At 36.7% G+C, this 17,065-nt stretch overlaps 1 protein-coding gene across 9 annotated transcripts in view; it reads right to left on the reverse strand.

Annotated features, from left to right (window-relative positions):
• Positions 1-2,391: 2,391 nt before the first annotated feature.
• BLNK (B cell linker) overlaps positions 2,392-17,065 on the reverse strand; it is a 93,104-nt gene continuing 78,430 nt past the window's right edge. For all 9 annotated transcript variants that reach the window (XM_085229382.1, XM_085229383.1, XM_085229384.1 and 6 more), the window contains 13 exons: positions 16,736-16,764; positions 16,358-16,453; positions 15,551-15,593; positions 14,558-14,585; positions 14,190-14,262; positions 13,800-13,830; positions 12,383-12,425; positions 11,763-11,841; positions 11,289-11,320; positions 8,698-8,777; positions 5,445-5,528; positions 4,351-4,506; positions 2,392-3,132 (listed from right to left, as the gene is read on the reverse strand). In XM_085229382.1, the coding sequence (XP_085085508.1) occupies positions 3,013-3,132; positions 4,351-4,506; positions 5,445-5,528; positions 8,698-8,777; positions 11,289-11,320; positions 11,763-11,841; positions 12,383-12,425; positions 13,800-13,830; positions 14,190-14,262; positions 14,558-14,585; positions 15,551-15,593; positions 16,358-16,453; positions 16,736-16,764 (894 nt within the window). In that variant the 3' untranslated portion in view covers positions 2,392-3,012. The remainder of the gene's footprint in view (positions 3,133-4,350; positions 4,507-5,444; positions 5,529-8,697; positions 8,778-11,288; positions 11,321-11,762; positions 11,842-12,382; positions 12,426-13,799; positions 13,831-14,189; positions 14,263-14,557; positions 14,586-15,550; positions 15,594-16,357; positions 16,454-16,735; positions 16,765-17,065) is intronic.

The following is a 17,065-nucleotide window of genomic DNA, read 5'->3' on the forward strand; positions in this document are numbered from 1 at the left end:
TGCTGCTTGACTTTACAAGCTATCTTAAAGTGTTTTGATTGCAACATGTATCAAAATAAGAAAGCCTTAACTTGGGTACAGAATTTTGAAACATATAACTGAATCCAAGTGCAAGTTCAGTGTTTTTCCCTCTGAGGAAATGCTTTGTAAATATATACTTGGCCTAAAGTGTAGTCCCTTGTGTATTCTTTGCAAGATGTGTGCTCATTAGCAGATCATGGCTACTCTCCTTCAGAAGTTTCAATGTTTTAACAAAAAACTTAAGTTTGCTATTGTTCTGGGGCTGTTGTCATTTGAGATGTTTTATTTTTATTATTTTAACAACACTTCCTAAGAATCTGTGCCTGCTGCTGGTGTTTTAAATTGAAGGAAGAATATAGTTTTGTAAGTAGCATGTCTGAACTTTTGGACTTTGGAGGATGCAAGTGCTCCATTCGTGGAACAACATTAATAGGAATAATTTGCAGTACTTGGTACACTCTCCTTTCTGTATCAGGTAGGCATACAACACTTTTAGCTCTTCCTTTGTTTTCTTTGCTAGTCAGATAATGTCAATTTTTTGGAAGAAAAATTATGTAGTAATATCAAAGATGGAGAGAAGTATGTGGCTGTGTCTGTCAGAAGTCAGGCTAACACCTGCTACCTGATGAAACACCTGCCAGCACTAACTATTGGCAGCTGTGGGCACTTCACCAGGTGTAGGGAAAGTTTTCTGGGGCAGGATTCTACTTGAGCTGCCACTTTCAAGATTCAGCAGTGACTGCTGAGTTCGTATCACTAGAATTTTTAACATAGCAAACTTCATCATCAGTTACTTTGTGGAAGAAGAAGTTGCCCTCATCTTGCTGCTGAAAGTGTAAGTACCCCCATAACGGTGTAGAAAATGGCTAGGAATAAATAAGGGTTTGCAGATGAATGTAGAATTGAATGTTTTTTCCGTAGGATATTTATTATTTTAAGATCATCCACAAAATTATGAAGTAGTGCTTGGAACTCACTGGCAGTAGGACCGCTGCTTTGAATATAGGAGGGACTCAGTATTACCAATTACCCTGAAAAATCTGGTATTTACTCTCTCAAAAGGAAGCCTATCGTTTCACTTTTTTTATATCCTTTTTTTCCCTCCTTTCTGGAGTGATGGTGACGTTACACCTTTTAATCAGAAAGAAGTGTAGGAAGAACCTAGGCACTTTTGTGAGGAGCATTATATAGATGGAACAAGAAACAAACTGATGTGTTAAGAACAGTGTAAATAATGCACAGTAAATGAATGAGTAAGGCAAGGACTCTCCCTGAACACAAAGCTAAATACTAAAAGGATACTTTTTCACAAAGTATTTTCCACTGTCATTAAATGCTCTCAGAGTAAACACCTACAAAGAGTAAGTTAAGCTTGCAGAGACCAGTATGTTTGTCTTTTGTTAATTCTGAGGTCTAGACTTCACAGTCTTAAATGTTTTAAACATTATACTAGTTATACTGTTTTAATTACTGTCACCTGAGCAATATACTGAACACAATATGTATCTAACACTGTAAAGTAAGTGTCCTGTAGCAAGCAGACTTGTGAAAAGTCTGTATGCATAGTTTCTTACCTGCTGGGCTCTCATTTGCATCACAGATAGAATAAATGTTATCTGTGTTGCAAAAGAACATAAACAGCCAGGTGCTGAACATCACCATATTAGGAAGCAGTTATTTCTAGATTGGTGCATTACATGAAGGTGTTGTTCAAAGCTTCAGAGAACCAGCTGCATAATACCCTCTCTGTAGGTGACTTTTTGAGACCTTGCAAGTCCACGCTGAAGCTTGCCTCAAATGCCTTGTGGGTGAACTTAAAGAACACTGCCTAATTTGGAAAAAAAAAACAAAAACAAAAAACGCAAATATGTGCAGTGTGTCAATTTTGGAAAATATCTTTAAGATAGATCAACTTTCAGGTCAAAAGAAATCAAACCCCTTTGGAACTAGTTAACCACTACTGCTAGGAATTTTTTTATTAGAGCAATTATGTATTGATAAATTTCATTTTAACTACTTGATCTTTTGTGAAAATGACACTGCTGTCAATAATGCAAGAAGTAAAACACTGTAATAGATCAGGCTTTTTTGTTGTTGTCTCTAAATTAATTGAGACACATTAACAATTAAGAATTTAGTTGGTATTTAGTTTGGTAATGTGTTTAGGCCTCCAATGATAGCTTATTTAAATACAAAAGATTGAGAGCTATTAAGTCAGATATCTGTGTTAAAGCTGTAAAAACAGTTGTTGTAACAACAGGAGGCTTGTGAAGGAAAAAATTTATGTAAGAAACATCCACGACAGTGAGTTGATGCTTTTTCTCTAGAAGGATGCTAACAAAATTCATTTAGCACTGCCTCTGTACACAGTTGACTTTACAATATTTAACTTTATTTGCACATTTGAAAAAAACAAACAAATATTAATGAGAGAGTAAAGCTGAAGGGAAGGACAACATGTCCATTAATCTAAAACATTGACAGCTTTATTGCTGTGAAGCTTTATTCGTGTAAAGTACAGTCCTAGTTCCAGCTTGTACACAGCAGTACATTAAGTTCAGCTGCTCTTATTTCTGGGGCTGTGCACCTTACAAAGAAATTACTGACAGCAGTGATGTGTGGTAAACTTAACAAATGGAACAAGTAGACCACTGTGGATATTCTCACTTTTCAAGTGAGAATGTCCTACGGGAAATACATCTTTAAACAACAGTCAGAGGACAAGGCTATGGTACGCAGCTGTTCACCTGACTTTCAATACCCATGTTGTCACAGGTGGAAGTCACAGATGACCGTGTGTCCACTTTGTTTCTTGTATTAAGTAGGCTTTTTCTGGTATAGAGACAGAGTTGGACTTGAACTGCAAATCTTACTGCTCAGTAGATGTTATCCATCATTGTGGATGTTCTTCTTTTAAACACCTGATCCACACGTTTTGGGGTGTTGAAGCAAATGATTAAAAACAGTCTTCATTTCAGCATTTCAGTTCAGTTAAGAAACTCTTACAATATATTTCAGTTTTGTTGAGTCTTTTGTGTTGTTTTGGCTGTCAATTAGAACCAAGGAGGTATGCTGGTGATTCTCTACTATTTCAGCAACACTGTCAAAACGCTGGATAGAGAAAACAAGAAATAATTAGTGGTATCTGTTGTAATGTTTTAACATTGACAGTAATTATAGAATCATTTTTTGTCCCTCTTACTTCTCCCAGCATGACGGAGAGTTGGAACTATGACTCTTACTGAGTGAGATGTTCTGCCTTTTGGTAAGAGCACCAGTCCTGCTCTCAGTCTCAATTGCAATAGTGGACAGATTAAATGTGGACAATGTAAGATAGAGCCAGGAGCATATCATCTCATGCTCCTATTCATTGGAGATTGCTTCCTGCACAAGCTGAGCCATGGAGTTTATTACCTAGCATACTGAACAGACACCACTTACAGCTAACCTTTATCTGTCAAGCTACACACTGTGTAGCAGTTTAGGATCTGCTTTATTTGCAGTTTGGCTGCCTCAGTAGGAGCAGTGGACTCTCCAGATGTAATATGGTGCAGATGGCTATCAATGAGTGCTGTTTTAGCTATTTTAAGGTCAACCACTATAAATTAACACCCTGAATCTGTTAGGCCTGTTGATATTCCTTTTTGTTTCCATCCAAATGGGACTATCTTTCTTTTTACCTTCAAGTCATTTTTGACTCTTTGTGAAAGGCCAGATAAACTCCAGGCTTCTGAATTATTCTGTAACCTATGAACCATTGCCTGTGAGGCAGATAATTAGGCTGAGGCAAGCGTACTCTCACATGCCTGAGAAGCCCCCTCCTGTGTGGTGATGACACACAGATTTATTGGTATTTGAGCTCCAATTCTCTATGCTGCTGTTAGAATAATTTTCTGTGATTTTTGCACTCTAAATATTCTTTATTTGAAAACAGAATTAAAGATACAGTTATTTTTCTTTTTGTTAGAGGTCCTTTACAATTTTCCAAGAAACTTTAGAACTGGAGTCTTAGGTAGAAGGTGACTAGAAATAGATGGAGGATTTATCTAGTATCTGCAGTCCTGATCCTGATAACTTTTCAGAGTAGTTATGAGTATGCTTTCAGCTTGATCTCTGGTTTAAATTAATAAAAAAATTAATAAAATTTAATAAAAATAAAAATTTAATTTAATAAAGAGCTGATGTAAACAATGTTTTCTCTAGTTTGGTATACTTCAGTCACAGTGCATGAAGAATCCTGTCAAGTCATACTGCAACTTACTTCAGTCCTTATTAAAGATAGATAACTGTTAGGATAGATAAGTGTTAGGAAAAAAAAGAAAATCTCACCTCTTCACCACATTTTTCTCTTCCTAATGCATACTGTCTTGTTGATTCAATAAAACGTATAGGAATGTTGTATACTCTTCTGTTATAAAACACAACCAGTGTGTATGGTTGTCTTGAATCCTGTCCAGAACTCTTTCTTATTAGAAAAGATCCATCCTAAAGAAAGAAAAATATATAACTTAAAAAAAATTTAAGCTTAATATGGTTTTTTTTGTTCTTGTTTTTTCAAATTTTTAAAAATTGTAATAGCATTAAATCCTTTTCTATCATTAGGAAAATCATACAGCAGGAAGTAGCATGTATTCCTGCTGTCTAACAATAGCTTTGAAAGGTTTAAGAGTGCTTTACCTCCTTTCTCCTCTTGTTCAGACAAAGGGAGAAGAAAAATATACAGTGACAGCAGTCTGTTGGATTTCACACATTATGAGGAAATGAAATTACTGTCAGTGGCAGTAGGTAGAAAAGGGAACAGCAGAAGTGTTTCTCCAGAACTATAGCTACTGGCAGTGTAGCCCAGTACTCAGTAGCTGGCAACAACCTATGCTGCTGACAACCCCAGTGCATTCTATCCTGCTTTGTGTAGAGAGGGAGAAGAAAGCTCAACTGATGCTAGGAATGCACCTCTACATGTTACTAATTCCTTGTAGACAGACTAGTTGAGAGGAGGACTCATTCTCCAAATAACTAAAATGCTTAGTGTTATCACATCAAAATACATTGCAGCATCTGTCTTTCCAAATACTAACCTTTTTACATGATCCATTGGATAGTCAGAGATGATTTAGAAGTAACAGGGCTTTGCCTGCTGTTTTAATGCATGCACATGAACCAAGGAAAATCTCTTAATTTGTAACAGCATTCTTTGCAGTGCAGCAGTCTTTGAACAAAACTGAGGCAACTTTAGTTATGCTTCTATAACAAGTGAAAGTTTCACCACAAGAATTTTATGGTTGACACTATTTGCATGGCAGGGTATTCTGATCTGTTTGTCATACAACTGAAGTTTTTAGAATATTTCTGCTTGTCTTGATTATTTTTTTTTTTTGAACACCTGAGGTTATTCCTAAAACAGACATTCCTTAAGAGTGACCTACCTTGTTAGATCGATACAGTGCATCTTCTGCTGTTTTCCGATCACAGGTTGCAGCATACCATGCTTTACTATGAACACCAGCATCCTAGAAAGAATGAGAGAGTGAGTCTCACCTGCAAAATCATAGCAATAATAATAAAGAATTTGGTATGTGGGAGTGTTACTACTCAGTAGTAATGGCTGAGAAGAACTCAGATGCAGAATTATTCAAGAAACACAGAATTCAGAACATTCTTTACCAGGAACTGACCATTTTTATTGACCAGAGGAAGAGCAAAGGAAAACTAGTGTGTTAAACAGTGGTAACATCTGATAGAAGGCTCGTGTGCTCCAGAATAAACCCTGAGAAGATTCTTCAGGTTTGATTAGAGCATAGTTTGGCATTTTTAATGCATTAAGATATTCTAGTAGAATTTAAAGATGGCATTCAGGACTTGTTGTGGAATAGCTTGATGTTGAACAATTTAGATGTTGCTTGACTGTGGCCTAGCCCGTACAATATCCAGAGTAGGTAGGTATCTAACTTTGGGAATGAAGCTTCCCATATATGTAAGGCTCTCTGTGAACATGGTCAGCATTGCCTGCATCTGGCTAACATGAAGGTAGGACAAGTGCATTTCTGGCTTTTTGATGTTATTAAATGAGCACAAAAATGTATGCTGTGCTACAAAAAAATAAAATTAATATCTCTCCTCTATTTATACAGCACCTGAGACATGAGATGTGGGCTCAGTTCAGGTTCCCTGTTGGACTGAGACTGAATATATCTTTGCATTTAAAGCAGAGCTCTTGACTAAAAGGCATAAAATGCCCTGTTTCCTGTAGGGAAGGATTACATCTGTGACAGAATACAAGAGTGGCTTGTATTTTATGTAAGTTATCGGAAGTCCTATTTACGTGTAGTGTTCCCTGTGAGCACCTCACCAACACCACTCTCCTCTCCAGTCTGTTCAATACTTGGCAGTGCTCTGTACAGTAAGAGAACCTAACCAGAACCTTTTCTTCTAGGGAAAGACACAGGCCAAAGGACTTCATGGATGCAGACATGGGTGCAGATGTTAAGATACAAGGTAGGATTATTGGTACCCTAAAGATAGGTGGATTCTGGTTTAGAAGATAAAAGCTTTAATTGCAAAGGAAGCGTACAGATGAAGAGATGTGAGGAGGAGTGGGCAGTTGGGAGTGCAAAACAAGATTATGATTTGAATAAGAGAAGCTGTGGTAATACAAAGATGCAGGATTGAATGTAAGTTTGTGAACAGAAGCGCTGTCTAAGAAAAAGTATGGAGATTTTGGAGAGGTGTGGAAAGACCTGTGGAAAGACGGGAATGAGGAATTAGAAGCAGCACAGGACCTACACATTATCAGGTTCCAATGGCTAAAAGATGAAGTAACAGGTTATCAAACCAGCAATCAGAAAAAGTGAGCTCTTGCTGAGAAGTTTGATGCCAAAACTAACTCAAGAGTGTGGAAGGCTATAGATATAATGCTGAGAGTATTTCATAATCAATACTTCTGAGTATTAACCTTCAGAGTCATTTGAACCCTTTTGCTCCAACTTTACAGTAACAAAGTTAAAATTCATTTTCATGGAAGCTTTGTGAAAGCAATCTGTCGCATCAGTAGAAAAAAAAAAAGAGAAATTTGCATGTTATGGCTATTTCCTTGCTGCTGATAATGGAATGTCTTGGCCTCTCCCTTGTCCTCATTTTCTTGCTTCTCTGATCTCCCAATGAGATAGTTTGCTTTGGTAATATCATAGGGGAAAAAAAATCCACACCTTTTTGTGTTTTGCCTTTGTTGGTTGTTTTTTTCTTTTTTGTGTATGTGTGTTTGACATGTCGTTTTTCTGTGAGTTTAATTTGGCTCAGCTTGATGCATGTTCAGAAGCACATGGCTGGGAGGGGAGATAGAGGAGAGAGCAGAGACAGCAGAGACTCCTGGTTGTGGGCACTGCACTAAATTTGTAGGTTGGCTTGAGCCATAACATGCAACTCTATCTCCAAGATTCTTCCATGTATTTTTCCAGTCACACTATTAATTGTAAAAAGACAAAGAAAAGAATTGCAAGTATGTAAAGTACTCAGCCACTTAAGGAATGGTTGCAGCAAACCAATCTTTGTTCAGCAGAACAAGCAAGTCAGCTGCTCCAAAACCTTCCTTCCTAGCCCTCTCTATGGGCTATAATCTGTCCACAGAGATCTGCCACCAAAGTTTGGATGGGAACCAAATAAATAATGAACCTTTAGGGCAAAAGTCAAGTCCATAAGCACCCATATTGTAAGATATGCTACAGCTCCATTATACATAATTGGTGGAAAAACACCACTAACTTCAACAGTTAATTTAAAAAAAATAAAATGAATGTTTTATTAAACTGTGGTTTTGCCCAAGGCTGTTATATGAAAGCATAATTGCTACAAGCTGTTTTAGTGTCTGTTGGATTGTTTTTTTGAAAGTGATTTTTGTAATAAATTTCCAGTATGACATTGTTAAAATTGTTCCAGAAGTTCAAGTTCTTTGTGTTCCTCACTGTTGTATTATCATTGTCATGTCAGACTTTAGAACACTTAATGTTATTGGCTCTGCACAATAGAGCCTTTGTTTTGCAATCAGCAAAACTATTTTTCCCTTGCTTGTGACTACTGGACTAATGAGAATGGCTTCATGCATTTTGTAGTTTCCATTCCTCCAAAATGTGAATGAAGGGAATAGCACCGACATGAAAATAACTTTGCATTTGCTTAAATCACTCAAAGCTTAATGTTGCAACAAAAAGCAGCTAATAGCTGCAGATGTCTTGGTTGCATAATTATTTCAGAACTCAGTATGTACAACTATACTTTAGAAAATAGGAAAATAGAAGCTCATCACAGCTATCTAGATCCAAGTATGTAGTCAAAGATTTTCTTGTTTCAAATGGTGTCAGATTATTATGGACTGGGAAGTCTGGAAGACCTGAAAAGCTTATTAGCTTTTCAGGATTTGTTTAAAATGAGTGGTACAAAGCCAAGGTTTGGTATAATGCCATTTATGCATTTTTTCATGGTTTGCTGAAGCTCTTCTATGCTATGCATTCTAAGCATTTTGACTTTAAGCAAACATTTAGATGATTTGTGCCATAGAAAAATCTTCATTGCAAACAATAACATGGATATCACCAGCAAAGGAGCATAATTTTTAGAGAGGGGTGGAAATGCTACTCTAAAGCAAAGGATAAGATTTCTGTACCATGAACTTAGCTGATGTTATACCTGGTCCGCAGTAATTGAAATGGATGAAATGCTGCTGTGAGGGGAAGTACCCAGAGCACGGCTTGGGGCTTCAGGCACCTCTGCAAAAGAGAGAACAACATAGGTAATTTTTCAAAGTATGTTTTGTTTTCCTGTAAGAAATTGGTATGTCTCAAGGCCTATCAGAGATCTGGAAAAGTTTGACCTTTGGTATTATTCAGGAAAACCACATACTGTAAACACATGGGCTCTGTGCTGGTGCTTGGGACACCTGCCTGCTTACAAGGAGCCCTTCCTTCCAGAGAGATACATAGTTTGGAAATGAGTTGGTTTGTAACCAGAGTTAGATTTAACATGTAAGAAAAATGCCTAAAAAAAAAAAAAAAAGAAAAGAAGTAAACAAATATAATTTTTACCCTGTGATTCTATAGCAAAGGACAAAGAAAAAGCACTCAGCCCAGGGTAAGAGGCAGTCACATGGTGAGGGAGTCAGCAAAACTAATGTAGCTCAGATATTTTTTCACTGATTTAATCCAAGTTGCATGTTTGTACATGTGTGCAAGAAACCTAAACAGCAAAACAGAGAAGCAGAACTGATAGGAAAGATTATGAAGATTAATTAAAATTGCAGTGGAAAAGCAGAGTAGAAAATAGTTGTTATGGCTGAAATACAGGCGTTGAAGAATTAAAGAAATTCAGAAATGGTTGAGTACTGTTGCATATTAATGACACGATAGAGAAATGGAAAGTAAGTATAGATAATTGTTGTGATTAAATAGAATCTTTGCCAAAGACAGTAATGGTTCTCATAGAATATCCTGAGTCAGAAGGGACTCATAAGGATCAGAGTCCAACTTCGTGCTTCGGATCACAGTTAGTTATGTACAAATACAGATTATTATGCTAGAGAAGATAATTGTAGAAAATATTCTGCCATAACGAGAGGTTTGTATCCCATTCATTTCACCTGGGGAAAAAAATGTGACTAAGGTGGTGAGCACTTTCCTGTTCCTGGCCATAATATTTTGCAGACTGCTTAATCTAATCTTCACTTATAGAATTCTTATTCAGATTTTGGTTTCAGAAAGTGGAGTTATGGAAGATCTCATTGTAATGATCATGCTGTGACTCAAAAAAAATGTTGGTTTGGAAAGCTGGAAGATGCATGTGAAATAGCTTTAGAATTTCTTTATAGTAAAAGTGCAACCATCTGGAAGTTGCACTTTAAGTGGAGAGGAACAGTAGCAGCTCCCAGTGAATGAATAATCACTTGAAAAGGGCTCCTCAAGAATAAGAATTTTTTTTTTTTTTTTTGGGTCAAATTTTGACTGACCAACTACAAAAGCAGCAACTGAAAAATTCATTGTATGAATATATTAAGAGTGGTCAGGAGTCAGGCTGATTAGACTTTACAAGAAAAAATTACAAATTCCTTAGTTGTTTAAAAAAAAAAAAGAAAGAAGAAAGCAAAAAATTAGGCTGCCTGCAGTAAGAATTTTACTGATTTTAAAGATACTGTATGTCCTAAATCAGTAGGAGTTCTGGTATAGAAATGGAGGATTCCACAACCAAATTGGAAACAAAACTCATACAGATTAGTACAATTGAACTGGTGGGAATGGCACTCTTTATCCCTGAACTCTGAAGAACTGGCACATGAAATTATAGGGCTAGTAACAATAACTTTAAATCAATTTCAAGTCAAAGTGGTACTTTAAGGTTCAAATACCAAACATAATTGCTATACTTAAAGTGGAGAAAATGGCCTGAGCAACTATAAGCCTTTTTGTCTTAACTGAAGAGAGCACAGAGCCTGAAACAAAGAGTATTTTAAGATGTGGAGGTAAGGGTCCAATTAGCAGGAGAAAATCTGAAATTTACTCAAGTAGATAAGTGTTAAAGCTCTTTCATAAAATAATGGATTTCTACGAAAAGGAAATATCTTACTCTATTCACTCTGGACTTAAGAAGAACATCTGATGATGTGCCATATGGGGAAATCAGTTCTTTTGATGAAGTGAATAAAAGTTGGCACAAGGCTGGTATGAGGAGGAAGAGATGGCAGGGAATACTGAAGGGATATTGGCTGTTGGGCCCAGTTGTCTGTGATAAAGTTGTTAGGAACCAAATAAGCACCAAACAAGAGCATGTTAAAGACACGTTGCTAATTAGAGCATCATTTAGTATCAAATGACTTAAAAAAAAAATAGAGTTATTCTTTAGTAAGAATTTATGCTACATGTTCAAGCATATCAGTCATGTGACAGAAACAGACAAACCTTGAGGGCATCAGACTATTGCACAAACATGAACCATTATGGGAAGAAAGATGGATAGAATCTTATGATGGGAACTGACCCATCTGCCTTTAGTAGAAATTTTCAGTACTAACAAATGGGAGCAAGGCACCCAATCTCCAGTAATTTGCAAAACAACTCTGAAAGAGTCCCTTAATTTTACTAGCTGAACTATACCTGATCTCTTTGTATGCATTACAGAGAGGAATGTTAATTCTGAACCAATGAATATACGTAGCATCTTGAAATAATTTAAAGATTAATTGGAAGTTATAAATCAATCACATATTAATTCACAATCCAAACAATACTTACTTGGCAGAACTAAGGGCTTTTGGAGCGAAGATCTGAAATAAACAGAGAAATTACAAAAGAGTCTGAGGGAAACCTTTTTCTGAAAGTGTTAAAATTGCATATATGAAGCTAGCAATGGTAAAATGTGTTCCAGCTCACCTTTGTCCATTGAGAGATAAGACCCAAATACAGGTATTTTAGAACTCAACTCCCACTAGTATTGACAATCAGTAATTTAAACATCTGCTTTAAACCTCCATTGCTTAATCAGAGGTTATAGTTTTCCCTGATTTTTGGTGGCAGTTACAGTGTTTTGATGTATTTGCCACATTTGATTTTTTGCTGCTGGGAGTTTTCAAGAAATGTGAGTTTTAAAAAACAGAAGGTTACAAAGAAAAAGAAGGCTCTCCTTTGAACTTTCCCCATCTGTGTTCAGACTGAACAAAAGGAGTTGGTGCACTGAAATATTCAAAAGATGATGGAAAAGGCTTTTACTTTGAGGTACCACTTGGAAGAGGTGGAAGTGGGAACTCAAGGCCAGAACCTCGTCGTCGTTCTGCTGCTGTAGGTTTCTCTGTAGTTTGGGAAAGACAAATCAGAGTCAGCATTTCTTTAGAAACATGTTGTCCAAAGTAAGACAGCCTCAGTAGATGAGGTGCAGCAGTGGAGCTGCAGTTACCCTGTGTCAGGCAGTGGGCCCAGCTGAGCTTTTGCCTCGAGGTGCTGCCGCCTGGCACAGATATTTTCTGCCTGTGTGAGGGACTGGCTTTTGCCAGGAGCCATCTCTGCATGAGGTGCTCCTTGCTGAGCTCAGAATGATGTGCTCATGCTTCCCCTCCCTTCCCACATCTCCACTTTGAGGACTATATGGCACATTGCTTCTGCATTATGTCGTGCCTTACACTGCCAGTAACCTCAGAAGTTTTATTGTGGCTTCTTTTAGAGAACAATGATACTCAGTGCAACTAAGGCTGGCCAGATCCAGTTCTAAACTGCTAAAACTAACGTCCTAAAATATAATGAGGATAAATTGGATGTGATGTTGTTTGTTTCAAATAAGCAAAATAAATAATTTTGATAATGTCAACTTCCCTGAAGTAGTAGAGAAAATTTACCTTCATTTACAGTGAAGGTGTCTCTGTAAGGCAAGCATGGTTTCTGCAACAAAACACAAGGAATTCCAATATTAAGTGGAATGTCACTACATCACTTTTACAGCAAATATCTTTTTATAGTTGTTGTTAACTAGTTTACATTTAGAACTGATGGTGTCCTGTGGGGATCAGGATAGAGGGGCATGGCCATTCTGAGAAGAGCCTCAGGCTGTATGGCAATGCAGCTTGGAATTTTGTGAAGTAGATTTGGAAAGAATCCCAGTTTGCGAGGATGAATAGATGGACAGAATAAAAATTCAGAGATGAGTGCTTTAAGGCTTCTTTTTTAATTATTATCCCCATGAGTAATTTATAGTTCCTTCTAATCTCAAGTCCAGAAATGAAGAGTTCATCCCAAATACTTTTGAATCAAAATTTGAATATTTTCATCTTTGTTAATCTGTACATACAGATGTCTGAACCCCTTTTTCTTTACTGAAGCTCAGACTGCCAATTTAGCCATCAGTAAAACACCTCTCAGCATTCTTTTTTTTTTTTCCTCCTTCCTATTTTAAATCAATGATAATAAACTGTCAATTTCAAAACATTTTTCCAATTTAATTTAATTGAAAATTTCAACAATTTCTCTCATTTTTTCCCACAGTAGTTTTGGGATGTTTCTATAAAGATGAAATACTTATTGAAAAAAAATGACTAATTCTGGTAAAATCTTTTGTCTTTCTTGAGCTATCATTCTTAAAGTAAATCCATGTGCTTTGTACATAGGCCCTATATATTTCAGAGATGTTTCTTAATGGCCCACATTCCTTCTTATTCCTCATTTTAATTCAGTCCTTGCAGTATGTGTGTATTGTTACATTCAGGGGAGACTTATCACTTTCTACAGCTTCCTGAAAGGATGCTGTAGCAAAGTGGGGGTTGGCCTCTTCTCCCAGATAATAGTAATAGGATGTGAGGTAATGAACTGAGGTTGTGCTAGTGGAGATTCAAGGTGGACACTAGGAAATGTTTTTTCTCGGAAAGAGATTAGTAATGCATTGGTACAGGCTGCCCAGGGAAGTTTGGAGTCACTGTCTCTGGAGGTGTTCAAGAAAAGGATAGATGTTGCTCTGAGTGACATGGTCACAGTCATGGCATGGACTGGTGGTTGGGCTGGATGATCTTATTGATTTTTCCAACCTCAATGATTCTATGATTGTAGGGTATAAAATCCAAACGTTAATTTAATCTAAACATTTTTCTGCTTTAGCTTTCTCACTACTACTTATTTCATGTGACTGCACCCACATGTTTGTTTATTTTCCTAGTGTCCCTTCTACTTTTTCTGTGCCTTTACATTGTATCATAATTCATGATCAAATCAAGTTTGATCACGTGTAAGGTTATCATTTACTTATGCAATTATAAATCAACTTACTGCTGGATTTACTGCATTAGAAGTTTTCTTTCTGTAAATTGGAAGGAGAAAAAGAACATTGTTATTTAGCTGATATATGGAATTCATTTAGCAACTAAACACGTGCATGCTATTGCTTCTGTACTTTGGTAAATGAAGCAAGCCAGCCAGCATTTCCATCAGCAGCAGGCAGTGAAAGGCAATGGCACTGGGATACAAACAGCATTCCTCCAGAAATAATGAAAGAATATCTTGCCTTCCGCTAAAGTCAGGGTATTCTTCATGAACTGCAATAAAAAGTTATTCCTGAATTATGATTGCCACAGACCAGGTTAGGAGTTGGCTCCCAATACAGCCAATATTAATTAGCCCCACCCTCCCAGAAGTAGTTTTCTTATTATTTTTACTCACAGAGCCCTTGGTAATGGAGATGGAGCTGCTCCAGTATGAAACTTAGATTCTTGTGTATTATTGAAGCTATGATCTAGAAACAGATATGAAATATTTAGTATGCAATATTAACTCCGTCTGAGTAGTGGGTTTTCCTCACTGCATTTCTGTGTTAACATATCAGAAGTAAAAAAAAAAAAAAGCCAATGGTTTAATTTTCTTGACATGTTTTCACTCTGATTGTACTAGAAAACAGTTCAGGAGTATTTCTTCCTTGTTGCTGGCTGATACAGATAACATTTACAGTGACACACTTCACTGCATGGTATGTTAAGGTTACCAGTGACATATTGACAATAAATCCCATGTTTACAGTACAGAATACTTACTTTCATCGTTATTGTTTGCTTCATGGTCCTGTAATGGAAAAATATGTTAAATTTGACAAGAAGCAATTAAATAAAGTGGGAAGTGCATAAATTATCTGTGGTTGCAATCTGTAGTGATTTTTAATTACATATTTGTATAGATAGCATATAGCATCCAGGATATTTTTCATAACTTCTACTAGGGTATTTGAAAAAATTAGCAAGCCAATTAATTTTGAATGCTATAATAAACTTAGGCTTTCATAGAGTATGGATAAAATTGGCCCTGAATTTTGCAGTGAGATCTTTTGGTTCATGTTTCATTTCTGAAATTCAAAGCTAAAATTTTGCAGCAGACATTTTGCACTGAACTGACAGTAGTGAGCAGGCTGACTTTTCACCATCCTAGAACTGAAGCAATCCAACTCGTTTTGTAGTTTCTTTTGTAGATGCTTTCTGTTGGCACCCAGGTACTGTCCTTTAGGGGAGACTTCTTAAAGGCGTACTATGAAAAGTACAATTCAAAGAGGCATGAGTTGTTCATTTTTCCATTTATAAGGATTAATGGCTTTTCACTAATGTTGGTTACAAACACATCCATTCTCTGGTTGGAGAGGTGTGATCCTCCCAGTCTTCCTAAATGCAGTTCTGTTGGGATGGCATTTTCAAGTGATAGCATTTACTCAGACTACCCAGTCAACGAAGTTACTTCAGATTGGGCAAAATAACCCATTGCTACTGAAAGTGAAGTTCTTGGAGTTTAGCTTTTTTTTTTTTTTTTTTTAAGTACAGGAAGTTTTTTTTTTGGACTTTAAGCCATTTTAGGTTTTTTTTTAGACCAACACAGATGTCCAATGTACCTCTTCTATCCAAAAAATTAATAGCCACAATTACAATACTAGATCAATCTAACATACAAAGTTACCTGTTTCTGTTATATAATTCAGATAATAAGACTGAAAGAATACAGAAAATTTAAGTTTAGCACACTCTTTAAGTGGGCACATTACTCACTGTTTTTGTGTGAAGACGATTTCTGGGGAGAGGCAAAATATTCCTGGAAAAATACACACAGTAAGTTAAGATAAATAGGATTTTTATTTGTTTTGTTTGATTGTTTGACTTAGATATGCTTTTCAAGATCTAGAGAGGAGCCTTGAAGAAAATGGCTTAAGTTGCAAGTATACACCACCACAGTAGTTGTGATGCTCTGCCCTATAGAGGAACCCTTCTAGAAGAGCTTCTAGTCCTGGAATTTGGTTCTCCTGCAGCTGTGCACAGGGGACCCAAACACTGTAACAGTGCTGTGCATATCATCTGCTCTTCTTGGGGCATATGGCCTACTTGGTAGAGTGATGGCCTAGGAATGAGAATGTCTTGTTTCCTAAGCAGCTTCCTATATTTCTGGGTACAGAGGAATGAAAGAGACTGGATGCTTAACTTTTTTTTCTTACTAATTTTCCTCTTGGAATATAAATCACAGATTTACCAACTTTATACAAGCAATCTTGCACCACATCCACTACAAAAAGTCTTGTTTGCAAGGGCACAGAAACTGATAATAGGACTTGAAAGTGATTTGCAGAGATGTTTTACCCCTGCATTGACTCCTAAGAGAATATTCAAGAAAATAGTGCCTATTTGGCAAACTGGCTTCATTACAGAAGTTGAAGAGGAACTTTTGTTCTCAGTTTCCCCAACATTCTAGCTATTTGCAAATCCTGGTTACTGCTTATTGTCCAAAGACTACATAATAGGTAGAGATAAGAAAATTTTGTCTCCACTCTTATTTGTTATTAATATAAACTGCTGTCAACTTACCTGGAAGCGTCCAGCTTAGGTGACTCTCTGGTCATGCTGTGCATGTGCGAGTGCTCTGCATTCTGAACACGTGTAGCAGGAAGTGGTTTAGTGAACCTAATAGTAAAATGTGAATTGAGGAAAGAAAAATCACATAACAATAGTGAATAGAAAAGATGACCACCCTTCTCCTGCCCTGCCCCTTAAAAATTCTATAAATTACCCTTACGTATATAAAGAAATACTACTTACATTATGTTAGGGTAATTGAAATTAACATAGAAATGAATGATAATCTGTGTTGATATTTTAAAAAGAATTATTAAGCATATCACATCTAGATGAGAAAATATATTTTCTGACAAGCTTTAAATAATATACAGACATGCGAGAGGTTACCTGGTTACAGGTGGTGGCGAAAGTTCTTCCTTTAAGAGAAAAGACACAGAATTGTTTGGTTGTATTTTGATTTCATAAAAAACATTGCTATGATAATATAAATATGATCATACAGATATCTTATTTTTGTGTTGTAGTGTTGCTTCTGGTATAACTCTGGCTGGTGATATGCTTGAGGATGGTAGGAAGCCACCATCAATAGTCTGGGAAGCCCTGAACACGCTGGTGTGGCCTGTGTCATATAAGAACCAGCAAGCAGGGAGAAAATTACTGTGTCAGAACTGTCATTACTCCTTCGCCTGCAACTGTGCTTCCATAGAGAGCCTTCTC

The sequence above is a fragment of the Meleagris gallopavo genome, chromosome 8 (genome assembly GCF_905368555.1).
Source record: "Meleagris gallopavo chromosome 8, MGAL_WU_HG_1.1, whole genome shotgun sequence".
In the NCBI taxonomy this organism is placed as follows: Eukaryota; Metazoa; Chordata; class Aves; order Galliformes; family Phasianidae; genus Meleagris; species Meleagris gallopavo.